General features: G+C 39.2%; 1 protein-coding gene across 1 annotated transcript; it reads right to left on the reverse strand.

Annotated features, from left to right (window-relative positions):
• Positions 1-460: 460 nt before the first annotated feature.
• Positions 461-16,505, reverse strand: spef2 (sperm flagellar 2; the record flags this gene model as incomplete). Its single annotated transcript, XM_083912203.1, has 39 exons — positions 461-565; positions 754-876; positions 1,167-1,373; positions 1,635-1,805; positions 2,204-2,296; positions 2,531-2,713; positions 2,964-3,070; positions 3,156-3,312; positions 3,523-3,595; positions 4,029-4,167; positions 4,428-4,553; positions 4,643-4,754; positions 4,852-4,911; positions 5,223-5,265; positions 5,434-5,502; positions 5,603-5,748; positions 5,929-6,066; positions 6,180-6,318; positions 6,696-6,823; positions 7,169-7,302; positions 7,877-8,083; positions 8,273-8,427; positions 8,522-8,600; positions 8,779-9,026; positions 9,203-9,306; positions 9,532-9,569; positions 9,727-9,793; positions 10,012-10,085; positions 10,229-10,451; positions 10,728-10,899; positions 12,109-12,296; positions 13,176-13,364; positions 13,521-13,734; positions 13,883-13,956; positions 14,442-14,582; positions 14,868-15,038; positions 15,308-15,560; positions 15,705-15,807; positions 16,448-16,505. 39 exons carry the CDS (start codon positions 16,503-16,505, stop codon positions 500-502), a joined length of 5,172 nt encoding a protein of 1,723 aa, XP_083768329.1. The 3' UTR covers positions 461-499.
• Between the last annotated feature and the right edge of the window lie 418 nt (positions 16,506-16,923).

The following is a 16,923-nucleotide window of genomic DNA, read 5'->3' on the forward strand; positions in this document are numbered from 1 at the left end:
AATAGGGTAGCTTCCGTAACACATCACTGCTGTAGGGACTGTGATAGGGTTGTGGGTGCCCTGGCAGGCAGTTGCTGGTAAGTCAGGCTTGACATGTAGGTTATCCTGGACAATGCACTCATTGTAGCCGCAACCAATGCTTTTCTGTGTCAGAGAGGTCATTAGAAAAACAAGTCAGTCAGAAAAACTGCTGGAGTGTATCGTGGAAAAAAAGTGAGTAAGAGGGGTCAATCCTGCCATCATCGATGCTATTGTTGTCATTCAATTGTGTTGTCATTCCAACCTTCATCAGTTATAGACATTTCTACCTGCTGACACAAGTTATGGTTGTAAATGTATTTATTCAATAGTGAAGTAAGCAATACACTTCAGCAAACATTCTCCTTAGACAACTCATTAGAATACTTCAAAATGGTCAAAGTAACATATTTGCATTTCCTCAGTTGAAGAGTTTGTTGTGATGGAGACAGGCGTAAATGTACTGTATATGTCTTATCCTTTAGGAAAGTGTCAAGCTGTTACCCTCTCCTTCATCCTGATTGGCCAGTAGCACTCTATGAATATTCTGAGAGACAAAGAGGGACAAAAGTTTGAGAAATAAATAAAAGTTAAAAAAAAGAGAGAAAAAAGAAAGACACATCCTCATGATGGTGGACAGTCTGTATGATGAGTATGTGTGACTGATTGCCGCAGCAGCAGAGAACAAGTGGTGTTCTATTTTTGAAAAATAGATGAGTGAACATATAGACTTACTACAAGCTGGTAGTGTGTGGATGTCTCCATCTGACCCTGGATGAAAGGATGCTGAGAGAGAACTGAGAAGGGAACACGGTCCTCAGGCTTGTAGCCCAGCTCTCTGAATAGATGCTCCAGTCGCTAGAAGCCAACACAGTTAAAAAGTATTACCATGACAGAAGAGTTTAATGTTAATTACAATATATTGTTACTGATTCGAGTTAGGAAAAAATGCATTGTCTAAGTAAAGACATCTTCGCCTTTAAAATTCGCTAAGTATTCTGTAAACCTTTAGAATTAGTAAATTTAAACTATTAACAGCTTAAGTATACCGGGAGCTGATTTATTTTACAATTTATTTCTCTAATCAATTCAACCAGTCATTTATGTGTTTCCTTAAGAACCTAGTATGAACTTCCATAGTGCTATACCTCAGTGTGCTCCTGCTGACTCAGGCAGCCTGGAGGAAAGGAGTTGTTGTCTTTCATCTTGGTCACTTTGTGGCAGATGACAGCAAGGAGAGCAGGGATGGACACTTCCTGCAAACTGCTTGATGCACAGAGAGTCTCTTCCTTCTTGTAGTCTCCATCAAGTTCTGAAGAGCTGAGCACTGTAGCTTCTTCTATACTGGGCATAGACTTTATACACAAAACATAATGATATTGCCCTGCTGATGTGCAATAGTTTGTACCGAAGACAAACATTAAAACTCATGTTAATTACAACACAAATGACTAACCAATAGAAAAAACAGATGCATGCTACAGAAGCATTATTGTCATAAGACATTGGTGGCAGATAATGTTTTTGATGGCAGAAGATGAAGAAGATAAAGTCCTTTTGTAATGATTTTCAAGTGGACATTTCATTCACTTTCCTTTGGACGTTAATTTACTCACCCTGACAAGATGGCCTGGTGAGGAGTGCTTGATATGTTGTCCCAGCACTACACTAAGTGCTCTGATGAAGCCCTGTCTAGGGTTCGGGTCAGCTGCAAAGTACTGCAGCATAGACACATAGTCCAGTCGAGGGGGAGGGAGAGAGTGGTCTGCAAATAACTGGAAAAAGAACTAACAAAGAAGGAAGAACAGAGGCACACGTTTCTGTTAATTTCTGTCATTTATTATTTGCGGCGTTAATTTGAATGAACAGTAAGCACAAGATGTTAAGGTTTAGAACAAAGTGCATGGCATTGTGATGACTGTATCCTATATACGTGTTATAGATTAATGACTGCCTATACAAAGATATAATTAAAAATAGCTGAAAAGTCATCTTACTGTAATAGCTTAAAGAATTGGGTGATTCTCAAATTGTACCTTCATGTTCTTTGATTACTTTTTTGTCTTTGTTCTTTCCTTTTATGTCGTTTACAGAAAGTTGTCTGTGTACCATGATCATTGAATTTCGCATGTTAAGAATAATAAAGTTTTACATTGGAATAAAGCAGGCTTCACAGGTAGTTTACCTTGCGTAGGTTAGCCAGACGATCATAAGGTAGAGGCTCAGAGGGGTCCTCTGGGACAGGCTGGACACTCTCCTTGGAAAACCACAACTCTGTCTGGTGAGAGAAGCAACTTGAACATTTATTTCTACATTCAGGTTGCTATAGTTTTCACCTTATAATATATAAAGTACACAGTGTATATTTAAATATGCTGTCACATTGACTTGAACCTAGGCCTATTCATCCAGAGTAGAAGGATGTAGTGTGATTTAAAACACAGTTAGAATATGTGACCAGACCACCAAAACAGAAATTATAGTGCACGCCTGAGTTTGTGTTTGTAGACACCTGTAGGTACTGTTCCTCGTTTATATAGCCTGTGTCGTCAACATCTGCTGCCTTGAAACGTTGTAACACGACCAGCAGCTGTGATAAGGAGGGAAATGGCCAAGGGAGGGCAGCACTGAGAAGAAACCGACGCCAGTCTATCAACTCATAGTTGTCCATTAGCAGAGATACAATCTCCATCAACTGGGGACAAGAGAGAAAAGGACAATGCTCCTGTAAGTCATGTTGTGTGTCTTGCTTAACTTCCTCTACACTGAGTTGCAGTCAGAGGATTGCTATTTAATTATGTGTTTTTTGTTTTGTCTATTGACTAAAACTGCTCATAAACTGTGTTCCTAGCAGCCTTGTGGAATTATTTAGAGATATGAGGCAAAGAGAAAAGGAATTATCACCTAACTCTTTGTTTTTAGTCTCTGAAATACTTGAAGGGTACCTGTTTTTCATTTTTGTTAATCCAGGGCTCAGGCAAGATGTTTCTGCCCATGTTAACAGAGGTGATATTCCCGAGCAAAGTGGAGAAGTCAGACGTGGACATGAGTCCTGGAAGTTACAAAGGAAGAAAAAGGATTGATGGATGGATAGCAGGACAATAGAGCCAATAACAAATGATCTCCCCTGTATTAACCTGATGGAGCAAAGTTGCATAGCTGTTGGTGGATTGACTCTAGTTGAGTGATAGTCGGGGTGGACCGTGTGGGTTTCTCCAGAGGAGGTGGGCGGGGAGGGGGAGCCGGCGTAGCTACCATATGGCAGTCTCCATTCAGGAAGAAATCAGTAGATTCCTTGAAAAGAGAATATAGAGAATCTTGAAGCATAAGGAGTGAGATAAAGGAGACTGTTGTCTTATTGTCAAATGTCAGGCGCTTTAAACAATTGACCTTTCATCCTGCAGTAGCAATCATGTGACCAGTAAGCACCACTGTATCTACCTGGGGTAGATGTTCAAATGTTATTATTAAAAAATACAGTCACTACAATCGTATAGTAATTACCAAAACCAGCTCATTCTGCAACTGAGCACCAGCCTCTATGTGGTGGTGGACCACTTCTGATAGTTGGTCGATACTAGAGGAAAGGACACAGACACAGATAACATGACAAATATGTCAACTATGTGTAATTAGGGACAAAAAACTCTGAAAAAAGGTTTAAATGTATTAGAAGTGGTAATTCCTCATGGACACTAAGACCTACAACTTTTCACAAGTAACAGTTTCAGGCAAAACTTCAGAAGCGCATAAAGTGCTTTCATTCATTTGAACATCTTTTATATTCTGTGACTTTTAAAAAAATCAGTAACACACTACCCAAACAAAGTGTAGCATTATAACTTGCCATGGAGATAAAATACAGACAGCATTTATAACACACTAATCATAGACAACAAAATTATCAGGACAGCACTGCAGTGCTGTACTATCGCTGCTTCATTCACATTCGAGTCCCTCTATATACACGTGTACACCATACCATGAACCCACACTGTACTGTGCCATACCTCTTCATTTCTGCAAGATAGTGTGCTTCGAACCACTTTTGCATGCTACTTAATGTCTGTTCTGCTCTGCTGTGCAGGGAGTGCACCATCACCAGACCATGACCTTTTATTAGCGCAATGCGCACCTTTGCTGCATTCTCTGGAAAACACACACATGCACACAGGGGAAAAAAAAACGAGGAACGCATATTTATCTTTTACACATACACATATATCGTCTCATCTTGAAAATACATAAATGGATACACATAACAACATACGCATCTGCATATATTTATATATATTGATCCATAGTACACAGTACACAGTTCTTAGAAAACAGAACCACTTCAGAAATTGACAATATGTTAATATGCCGATTCAATACATTGTCATATAAAGTTCTCTTTGTGTGCATACCTTCATGATCCAGTGCGGCTGCATATTCTTTATGTATTTTGTCTGTGACTTTTTGATCATGAGTCTTCTCTGAGTTTTTGTCAACAGCTGGTGCAGGGCTGGGTGCTGGAGGTGGGGATGGTGAACCTGGAGAAACAAGATTTTCAGGAAGATCATGATGTAGAAGACCTAATGAAACCTACAGTACATGTTATAATACTATATCAAAGAAATACCTTTCTGTTTTTTTGATGACTTCTTCCCTTTTTCCTTTTTATTTGCACTTACAGAAGACTTCGCCCTCTCGTTCTGCTCTTTTAGTTCCCCCTGGTGGGCTTCTGCTGACACCTACACTTGTGTAAAACCCATACACATCAGAAATTTAAACAAAATTATACATACCTCCACAATATGCCCATGCAAATTTTCATGAACAAAGCATTACCAATTTGCTGATAGCTGTGAGTGCCTCTTCATAGTGGGAGATCAGTTTCTCATGGGATTGCTAGAGTTAACAATGAAAAGGGTCAGTATCTCTGGCTATAGGATTTTATATCAGCATATCACCATTCATATTTTATGTAAGTGGTTTGGATTGTTTTCGAGGTAAAATTCCAAAAACAACATTTGAATTATTCAAGGATTTTTTGTTTCCTCAACCAACATCAACTTTCTTATAAGCTAGTGGAACTAGCTGTTTACTAAAATAAACAAAGACAGTAGGGTATATAATATCTGTGGTAGTCCTTTATAAGTAGATATGAAAGTGAATGAAAGATAAATAAAAAGAGAAAAAGGATTTGACATGACCTTTACAGGTTCTGTCTGATTCTGGCTTATCGTCTTGGAGTCAGGATGTCTGGGGGAGGGGAAAACGAGAGCAGAGGAGGTTTAATTGTGTATGTGTGGATGTATTTGTGCTGGAGAGCATTTGGGCTATGAGAAAATGACAACATCCCTTACATCTTTCAAACAGCCTGCAGAAAACTTAAAGGAAATACTGTGTGCGATAGTGCCTCTCACTTACAGTTTAGATTTCCTCTTGTCCTCACCGTCATCCATCTGACTACAGATACCTGTGCCTGCTGGCTCAGTACTGGTGGAACAAAATAAATCATAATCCATAAACTATTTACAAATGTATCATTTAACCTATAGTAACATGGTTAGATTGCTATTATTAGTGTGCTTCTTGCCTCTCGTCCAGATCCTCAATTTCTGCAGTGTCCAATAGGGGGATACAAACCAACTTGGAGGGGAGCTCAGGCAGCACCTGTTTGTACATGCTCAAATAGTAGACCCTGAGAATACAGAGTGTGTCCTGGAAACGGTCCAACTCTAGCTATAGAACACAAACAATCCAAAATTATGGGTTTGACTATAAACACAAAGAGGACAGAAAATAAGCATACATCTACAAAACACACAGAACAAAGGAAATAGTCTATAACATGAGCTCATCGAGCCATAAGAAAGGAAATGGGTATTCAGTCAAATAGTTACACGTAAACAGAAAATGTACCTGCATGAGGACAGAGTGGTGGTTGACGAGGACGGCAGTGTGCTCCTCCAACCAGCCGTCACCCATGAGTGCAGCCCTCTCATGTTCGTCCTCCTCCTTGCGCTTATCACTAATGTCCCACAAACGTTCACATAGTTCCTGTGTACACATAAGAACACATATTTTATATATTTTATTTTAAGCTGTTTAACACTATTTTCATGATCAGTTTAAGAATATTTATTTTGTATTATATTATAAATTGTTCTCACATCCAGTCTCAGATGAAGCTCTGCCTTGGTATCCTCATCTTCTCTCATATCATCAGGTATGCTGTTGAAGTCCTTCTGCCAATGAGACACTAACTCCTGCTTCAAATCTGGACGCCCTAGGTAATGCTTGTACTCCTCTCTACATATTCAGGGAAACAGGTAATACGTAATTACATTTAGGTCACATCCAATTGTACCTAAAAAATAACTGTATTCAGAGGCTTATTATTAATACTCAACTTTCATACTGCATAGGTAGCTTTTACATTACATGACAAAAACTAGTATTAAAAGGATGAGAAAGGAGGAACTATCTAACAAGATATAAGTGGCTCTGCAAAGGTAAATTGCTCGCAACCAACACTGTTAGATTTACTGTTAAAAATATAAATATTGAGAAAATACAAGCACAGAAAGTATTACATTATGCAAATGGTTAGTTATGTGTTAATCTGCACTTGGCGTCATACATGAGATACACCATGTTCACACTACTTCAAAGGCCTGGAAGAATACCTGATGTTGAATAGGTGACGGTTAATAACAGTGCGTTGTGAGCGCAGCTGCAGCATCACTGTCTTAACGTTGTTCACATAAGAATCACACACTGTGTCCCAATGGGGGTATAAGTACTCTGGGATCTCCTATAGATAGAGATGGGGATAGGGAAATATGAACAAAGCAGGGAGAATGGGAGGATAGAAAACACTACAATACAAGACAACGTGTAAGGCAACAGATTTCCAAAAAGATGTCACATGTCATGTATTTTCATATAATTGAAACAGACTCTGAAAGACAACACAGGTAAATAGGTCTACGGGCTAAATCATGTTAGAGGGCGACCTTATGGAAACCTCCAGTGAGTGCATCTGAATGTCATGTCATATATCACTGGCAAAACCAGATGTTCCAAGGGATAAAAACATTAAGAGTGCAATTCCAACTCCGATAAGCAAAAGAAACATGAATTAAAAGTTTTATCCTACTGGAGGAAGGGGTTCATCCACATAGACCCAGCTGGATGAACCTGGACAGGGAGAGGCAGACTCAGGTGGGCTTTCGGGGACTCCCTGAGGATCCTGATTTGTCACTGAGGAAGTTGATGCATTCCTAGAGTGCCCTGTTGATTAGCCAGAAAAAAGTACATACTTAATCACTATAACAAGGTACAATTATTCATTTTTATTGAATGTTAATGAATGCTTAATAATTTTTCATAGTATCACATTATCTGATTATTACCCTAAAGCTAAAGTAGGAAACTTTCTATAAAAAATAAGTTCTCATATTTGCAGCACTATGAGGCAGAATATCTGTGGAAAAAGTCCTGTTTTTCTGCCTCCACCTGCAGCTCTCAATTCCATCGCGACCAACCTAAAACAACCAATCAGGGCTGAGCAGCCTCAGACGCAGTGTCAATGACTGCTCCTGAACCCCGATCAAATAGTGAAACTAGGCAGCGCTGATCAAATATGAAGTTTTGAGAAATTTGAGAAATAAAGTGTTTATATTCTGTGTAAAAAACACATGCACCATCCACTAAGTAATTATCAGCTGGAAATCATTTTTGTCACGTCATGGTCAGTAGATGTCATTAATAAATCCTTCCTTTGAAGCAGAATGTCTTTTGTGACCAGAGGTGACTTCACAATAACAGTTCAAATGTGTAATCCTCAGACTACTGATCATATCACCTCTGGGGGAGTGTGTATTGGATATGGAAAGTGACTCCACACTTTTGGCTTTTTCCTTATCAAGGCTAGAATTGGACTCAGTGGGGCCAAGGTCTTCGTCTACCAGGGCCAGAGTTTGGTCTACAGGTATAGGTGTAGCTGAAAAGGATGAGTCTGGAGCTTTCCCACTTTCCAAAACTACATCTTCAACAGGAGGAGTGGCGAGAGCTGATGAAGGAATAAAATCAGAATATAATAAGCAAATATTGTTTCATTCAGAAATGACTTATCGTCTACTTTACATTTCGTTAAAAGATACAGAATATCATCATGAGTGTTTTTTTAACCTAATATTTAAGAATTTTGAAGAAATCGATTCTGTCACGTTTGCTTAATACTAAAGTGACGACCAGTTACCTTCTTGTGTTTGCATCAAAACTTGCTGTAGGACCGACTCCACCCTTTTGTAAAGCTCCTCCTCATCTACATCTGCATCAACACGGACCAAAATGTTTTGCTTTTCACCAAACCATTTTTCTAGTTTTGGCCAGGTGTCTTGAAAAGCTGTGATCCTTGAGGGGGTAGATATTAGACACACATTCATACAGTTGCAGTGATGTACTCATTTCATTTTAGCTTTCCAATTGAGCCTTCTTCTTTTTTTACCTGTGTGGAATCTGTGCCAGATACAAGTTCTTATCTGTGGGATGGGAGGCAGCAGTAGGAGCAGCAACAACAGCATCTTCTGTATCTGCACCAGATTTGGAAGCAGGAGAATCAAATGAACACACAAACATATATTTTAAAATGAACTGGTTACTTGTATATGTATACACACACACCCTGTAACAGTTAATGGGTGGGTGCACACAGATACATACAGTACCATACAGTACCATTGAACTCCCAACAGTGTAACATACCCATCTGACTGAAAGGACGTTTGAGCACACACTCATCAGGGATATCCAGCAGTAGAGCCAGGTCCAGTACAGGAGGTGGGGGTGGTGGAGGTTTGGGTGGATTAGGATCAGCAGCAAGGTTTGTCCTGACGCTTTCAACATCCTTTACTACATCTACAGATCCCCCCAGGGCTTTCTCCAGCAGGTAGGCCTGGGTGATGTCCATTGGAAAGCCATCCAGGATCCATCCTGACTGAGCTGGAACATTCCTAGTAAGGACACAACAAATATTTCACTGTCTAGAGAGTGATTGCGGAGTTGTTGTTTGTTTATTTTGTCTTGAATACTGACTGTGAAATGAATGGCATATGGTAAAATTGAAATGATAAAATTGACTAAATCATATATACAGTATTTAATAGCAATACAGGTGATGTGCTTCTACCTGATAGCCTCTACTATGATGTCCACTAACAGCTCATTAGGGATGACGCTGCCTTTCCTCATCTCCTTTTCTGCAGCTGCTCCCTGCATGGCCCGGGTGGAAAGCTGGATAAGGAACACATGTTAGCAGGATAAGAGCAGGATAAGCATTTCATTCAAAATAGGTGCACATCATTATTTCAGATGATTACATTCTCCCAAACGTAATTATTTTACCAGCAAGGAAAGCAACTGTCAATCAGGTTGGTTAGTGATATAAAATTAATACTGGTTACATATGTTTAAGTGAAACAAGAAAAGAGCCAGAACATCACAGACACTTACTCTTACGTTGCTGTCTCTACGATGTTCCTCTTGAGTGTCAAGATCTGAAAAACAAAGAAATTATTGACACACATCACATAAAAAAACACATCAGTGTGAAAAACTTAATATGCAGCATTTTCTTTATTACAAGCAACAAAACAGACTGTGATATAGTACAACATAGTAAAGGCCAGAATCATGCTGGCTTCAGTAACCCACCAGGCTTCAGTGATTTGAAGGATGTTAATTGCTGCTCATTGTCTTTCTCTTCCTGCTGCTCTATGACCTGTACATTTTATCCAAAAAGGGATGTTAAAAAGGTGAAATGTTTAAGATCACTGAGGACCTGTGTTCACAAGTTTATACACGTTTGGCACCATCTGTAGAGACTAGTGAGATTTTCTATTGTTCTGAAAAATCTTTTTACAGCAAAATTATGTGATAAGATTAAATAAAAAGAGATACTAGTGAAGCTACATTACTGTTACAATGTATCAGACTGACCTCCTCTCCATTCTGGTAAGCATTCAATGCCTCCTCAATCAGTGTGTCAGCTGATAAGACATAGATGCCATAGGCTAAAACAGGAAAAGAACACATACATACAGTACTCTTATTCCACATATTTTTACTATATAGTTTCAGTAAATACATAATTAAGTGGTGTGGAAATGTTTTTGTGTGTATGCTTGCATCTGTGTTCAAATTAAGTGTTGTGTACCTTCAGCCAACTTGGCCAAGCAAGTGGTCTTGCCTGAGCAAAACTTGCCCAGGACACAGGCCTTGAGGGTAAAGTGAGGAAATGAAGGTGAAGAGGGTTCCATGATGGGTTGATGAACAATGTTCCTCAGTCGCAGGACAACATGTCCAAGAATGTTGTTGTTGGTCAGGGGTAATTTGGTCTCCCCTGCTTCCTCTGGCCATGCCCACTCACCTACCATGTTCTGACAAACATGACATAAGGCTAAGACATAGAGCGTCTCCAGCATTCAGACAGTTCAGGGCTTCAGTTCAGGGACAATTCTAACATTTTCAGTGTTAAAAAATATAGCTTGGTTGGCTTTCCTTACTTCCAGACTAATCAGGCCTGATAATGGTAGTGAAATCAGTATGTATTTGAAAATGTGGGTTTGACCACCAAGTTATCCAGTCTGTGTGCGGGCAAACACACATGTACAAAACATGATTTTAAACACACTGTACTTGGGTTTCAAACTTACAGTGTATTCATCATAGTCCTGGTTTTTGAGTATCTCCTGCTTCTTTAGCTCTACAGGATCTAGTGAAGTAGAGAACTCAAACTCTGGCTGCTGGCACTTTATCGGCTCATAGAGAGGCAGACCACTGAACAGCAATTCCTTCCACTCTCTCATCGGCTTCTCTGGAATCAGACTGGACATGACAGCAGAGGAAATGACAGAAGGTAAAGCTAGATAAAATTAGTACAAATATCTGAATGTATTAAAAAAAATAAAACGTTTTTTTTAATTGAGCCGGAAAATTATTAAATTTAACTGTATTTCAAGATTGCTTTAATCGAACCAAGATTAGAAGAACTAGTCAGATTTTGCAGTGTGCAAGCCAGAATGCTTTTGTCTATTCTGCTATGAGCAGCATATACAGTATGAGCAAGAGGGTCAAAGTTCAAGTCGCAATGTCATGAAGAAGTAGTATGTCCCAAATTGTACTACATACTATATGAAGGCAGGTGCAGTATATATTAAAGTTTTTTAAAAAGTATGGGATTTATTCATATTTGAGCCAAAGAAGATGGAGACTGCATGTTGACATCTCTTGATTGTTATTTGACCCCGATCAGTTGTGCAGGATTGGTAGTGACTTGTCTGAATTAGCACTGCTCTGCAATGCTTCAGTTTTTGTACATTACAGAAAATACTTGACCCCTGCCAGTGTATTTCCTTAGCTGTTCTGTTTCTGTGTCTTATCACAAAGTCTCGTGTTATTTAAGACCCTATCACTTTCTCCTGCCCTGCAATTGTCTCATTTCCTCCACTCCGTTTTCCCTGACACCTCCTCACCTGCAGCTCACTCCTTCATCAGTCCCTCATTACTTATACCGCTCTAATTTTGTACATGCTCTGCCAGATTCTTTAGTATGAATTGCTTAGCTTTTCAGCGTTTTGGACTCCTTTTTTGACTGATCTGCCTGTTTGAACCTTCTGGCCGGATTATGCGATTTTGGATTCCCTTGCCTGTCTCTCATCTGATCCTTTGCCTGTTCTCCCTGTTTTGATCATTGTCTGTCTTGAACTAAGTACAGCTGAACTTTCCTGTTGCATTGATTGCATTGAAAGAAAATATATATATTCATTCTGTATAGTAAAAAACTTTGATTATGTTTTCTGCTTGAATATGAACTTTGTTCAAGTATAAATGCAGAAACAGCAAAGGACTTGTCCTATTACTCCTTCAGTTACATCCCTCAGATCATGAAGTGGTCGAAATGTCTTTCCAACTACAGTACATTTAACTCTTACAATTAGATTGCATAACTTACTTTTTCAATCATTTTTTATTATACTTGCCCAAATACTGTGTAAATGTTTCAACTGCATCATTAAAAGCAATTGTGTTACGTACTTCCCGGTGATCAGTCGATATTCTCCAACCTTGGTGGCCAAGTCCACTATCTGCTCCAAAATGTCCTTGCAGCTCTTAAAGTGCTTCTTGTATCTGTTCTGAGCACGCTCTGCAGCAATCCTGTTACAGAATTCAAGCTCCTTTCTGATCTGTTCAGCAAGGTCCATCTTAGCCTGCTGAGCCAAAGCCTATACCAGGCCCCAGTCGGAAAGACGAAATGAGTGGAGAAGACATGGCATAAATATTCCTGCTAATCACCACAGATGTAAATAGTAAAAGAATATGACAGATGTTACATGAAGAGGTCATTTATTGTGCAAAACATACGACTAGGTGTTTTTCTTAATAGAAAGTAGCCTCCAAGTGGCTAACAGACTAACAGATATCAGTTTAGGAATGAGTACATTACTGATATTGGAGGTTGCAGAAAAAGGAATTTTAAGAGAACTTTGCTACCTACTGTAACTAATGATAAACAATAGGTAACAATTAATTCAGCCTCCCAGTTTGCCAATACACACAACATCAATAGTAGTCCATTAAATCTTCCATATGTATTTATGTACATTATATTGTATGATTCTTTCCCAAAACCATCTAACAAAACAGATTGTTTCACTCTTTAGAGTAAATAGCACTTAACCATAGAATCTGAGACGTAATAATGTGACTATCTGCGCTGGGATTGCCAAACAAATTATGTTAAGAACACCATGTCCATACTTCACTACAACATACTGAATATTTAACACTGAAACAATGCTGGACCATGGTTGTCATGTATCCAAGTATCTGCTTTCTTTTCAATTAAAACAGTCATCTACAGTCGAAGTGTGACAACTGGAAGGACATAAAGATAGATATATAGTTGTTTATGACACGAATCATACAGGCTTACTCTACTGCTTATCTGTCCATCTCTGAATTCCCTATCTCTCTTTCTCTTCATAATACCTAATACCCTTTCCTCTCTCTTCCTTTGACCCTACTCATACTATCACTGACACAGCCTAATACAAAGCGACAATAGAGAGGATTATTCTTCTTCCTTATTCATCCTTTCTCACCGCCTCCCTTTCCAGAGCTTCCTGGAAGTCTCTCTCTCTCCGCTGCTGGTACTGCTGCTCTCTGAACAGTCGGTTCTCCCGGATCACATCCTTTTGCACACGTATCTGGAGAAGCTGAGCTGCCAAACGCTGCTCCTGCTGAGTCTGACGTGTCAGACGCTTCACCAGGTGATCATCTCGCCTTGCCTCCTGCAGGGAGAGGCAGAGGTGTCTAATCAGCTGGCTGATTTAGGGTTAGAATGACAAATGTCAAATAACAGACTGTGTGTGAGGTCAAAGAGTAGGATGTGTTAGTGGATATTTATCTCTAATGTTAGATATATTAGCACTAAGGAGAAGCATCACCTCTTGAGCTTCATAGGCTTTGAGTTGCTCCACCAGGAATCTGTCTCGTCTTTTCTCTCTCTGCTCGCGAGCTACAGCATTCTCCTCCAGCCTCTGTCGGATATCCTGTATATACTTGCTGTTGGATTGTAATATCAGCTTAGTTCCACTTCCAGGAACCCCACAGCCCTGGCTGCTGCCACCAAGGGGAAAATCTCCAGTGAAGGGCTGACCACTAGAGTTGAAAAAGTTAAAATCAGGTCAGTGTCCTAATGTAAGATGGTGGATATCTCAGGTTGCTATACAACTTCAAACAAGCATGCTACATAATAATACTACTAAATAAATACACTACCAACTTCGTAGATGTTTCCTTTTCTCACCTTGAAGAGGAAGCAAAACCACATGGAACCAGTTTCTTCCTTGTCTCAAAGTGGGCTATTTCAGTCTGGACTTTCTGCATGAACAAGGTGAACAAAAATTGCAATAACCCCAGAAAGACCAGATGTTACTCCATAGTTTACAATTAGGATGTGTAACAAATGTGCAGTGAAAAATGTAATTAATTGTGCTAACTGCCTTAGAGGTAGTATTGTATACAGATGGTCATCAGTTGACATTCCTAGTGAATCTTAAAAATCCCAAGGAAAACCCCCAGAGAAACTAAATTTGAATTAATCTCCCCTCTGTAAACAATGACAGGTGTTCAGCAATAACATGCTACTGGTTCTGAGTAGACCTAGGAACATCAGGCAAACTTTAGGACAAACAGAATTATTAGACCTGGATTTAAGGAGCATTTTGAAGGGACTTCTTTTTTATTGTCAGCAAGCATTGGTCTCTACAAGTTCCGGCACCACTCTGAGCCTGTGTCAGCAAACCAAAATAGGAATTCCCTATGTGCTGGTAAATTATTCCGTCATTACTAAATCTGGATCACACCTGGGCTTGTCGTTCTCGACGCTGCTGTTGTCTCTTCTTTAGGTTGAGGTGTGAAGTGTACGGAGGTGGCTTGGGCACCTGGGCAATAGTGGCCTGGTTACAAGTCATGATGGCATTGTGCTTCTGACGACACACACGCAGCTGCAACATAAACAGTTCCCCACTGTCATTAGCATGAGCTTTCCTTTTGTCCATCATCAAGCAGCTGGGGTTAAAGTGTATGTTTTTCTGTACTGGTAGAGTATCTTATACAATAACACTTAAATACAGCAAAGAATTGCACCTGTGTGACATTTTGACTGACTGAGAAACAATATGTAAAAAATTGATAAAGATGTACTGTACACTGTAGACTGCCTTAACGTCAATGAATACATGGGAGATGTATTAAAATACTGGATTTTACTTTTTTGTGGTCTCCAGTACCTTCTCAATATTCTTCAATCTCTTCTCATCCTGGATTTTGAGTTGTCTGTTTTGCTGGATGGGATGGGTCATCACAAACCTGTCATTCAGTGGCTGACATTTCTCCTCATAGTGCTGAGAAATTTTCTTTAGCTTCAGCTCTGCATCACGTTTCACCACCCGATGCAGTCGCTATGTAAAAAGAATGACAGCAAGATGCTTGAAAAGACATGTTTTAGTAGATATTGATGGGGCGTTAAACTAAGAATGTGAACTTCAAACACAAACAATGCCAACATAAAAAATTAAAGACTAAACAAGTCAGAAATGCCATACATCACTATACAGTTTTACAGTATTGGCACAGGGCAGGACTACTTATCTCAATATGTTTCAACAGAATATGCTGTTGCTCAAAAAGATGAGCCCCTAACCACATGCTACACATACTGCACCCTTACATCAGAGTAGATCTCATGCTCCTTTTTGTGCAGGCCAGCAGTGGCTGCAGGCTGCATGATTTCCATCAGTGTGCCGCTGATTTCTGCTTTCTTCTTCTCTTCAAGTGAGACGTAGAGTTGATAAAGGAGACGTGTGGCAACACCCTGCTTCTCCTGCATCAGATCCTGGGCTGTGTTTATGTCAAAGGAGATCCCGAGTAAATGGAGAGTAGGCTCAACCCGGGTAAAATTATTCAGCCTGGAGATGGAGGTGCTATGAAAAAAGGTGCAATTGTATTTAATTATTATGAACACTTTAAATGAGCTGGAAAAATTAAGAAACAGTTAGCTAGTTTGCCAGCAACATAAAGCTAAACATCATGGATAGATAGCTAGAGAAAGAGAGAGGGAAACTTACTCTTTCTTCATAAACATACTGAAATCATTCTGCAACTGATATTTATACAGAACCTCGCCGATTAGGTAACCACTGGAGAAATCCTTGGCAAAGGTCTTTGGCTCTGTGAAGATGAACATACATATAATTTGCGCTTACTACGGAGGACTAAACATGACTTAAGTCTCAATAAAAAAATAAAAATAAATGTATAAATAAATACAGGAATAAATAAATAAATGCAGAAATAAATACAAAAATACAGAAATAAATGAATAAATAAATGCTGAAATAAATGAATAAATAATAAATGCATGAATAAATGGCACCATCGACCTACATAAGGACACAGGCATAAATAAATGTAGGTGAACAAAAATGTAGAAATATATGTAAAGCATTTACTTATTTTTTATTACTTTAATGCTTTTATTTATTTATTCATGCATTTATGTATTTATTTCAGCATTTATTTTTTCATTTATTTCCGTATTTATGCATTTGTCTTTTTATTCCTATATCTATCTATTTATTTATAGAGCCTTATGAGGTGTTTAATCTTCCACAGTTTACAACTGAAAATAACTGAAAACATACAGAACATGACCCCCCCAACTGGCTTCTTAAGCAATTCTTAAATTGGCAGTTTTGTAAATTCACATACCCTTTTCCTTTTAGTGCGCTAAACTACCGAATTAGCATAATGAAGCTAACAGCTAACGTTAACTTAGATAACGATATGCTGTAACTTAAGTCACACTTACCAACAGCTTTTGACAGCCGGAGCTCCTCGTTTAGCCACTTGCACAATATATCCGACATCGTCTTCCTTTAATTTTAGGTCGGACTATAAAACGTTATTACCTAATCATAATTGACATGTTGGTAGGTAACAGTATGACTCTTTAGGTCGCTAATAACGGCTGAAAAACAGACCGGAGCGGAGGAAACCCCTGAGGGGCAGTGTTGTCATGGTGACATGTCAACACGGTTGCCCAGCAGCGTGATTCAGGGAGCACTCATGGGAGCAGGCAGGTCAACTGGCCCTGGATCAGTTTTCTTACTTTTCATTTATTTCAGTCTCAATCTAGTGATAGGGATATTATGACTGCGAACTGATCCAGAACCTGTACAATTCTACACTTGAGGGTCAGCAGGGACGGTTGTATTCTTAGCGACACTTCACTGCAGCCACCCTTCACTAGTGAAAAAGGATAAGCTATATTTACTGGACCGAAAA

This window comes from Echiichthys vipera, assembly GCF_963691815.1.
Source record: "Echiichthys vipera genome assembly, chromosome: 4".
Taxonomy (NCBI): Eukaryota; Metazoa; Chordata; class Actinopteri; order Perciformes; family Trachinidae; genus Echiichthys; species Echiichthys vipera.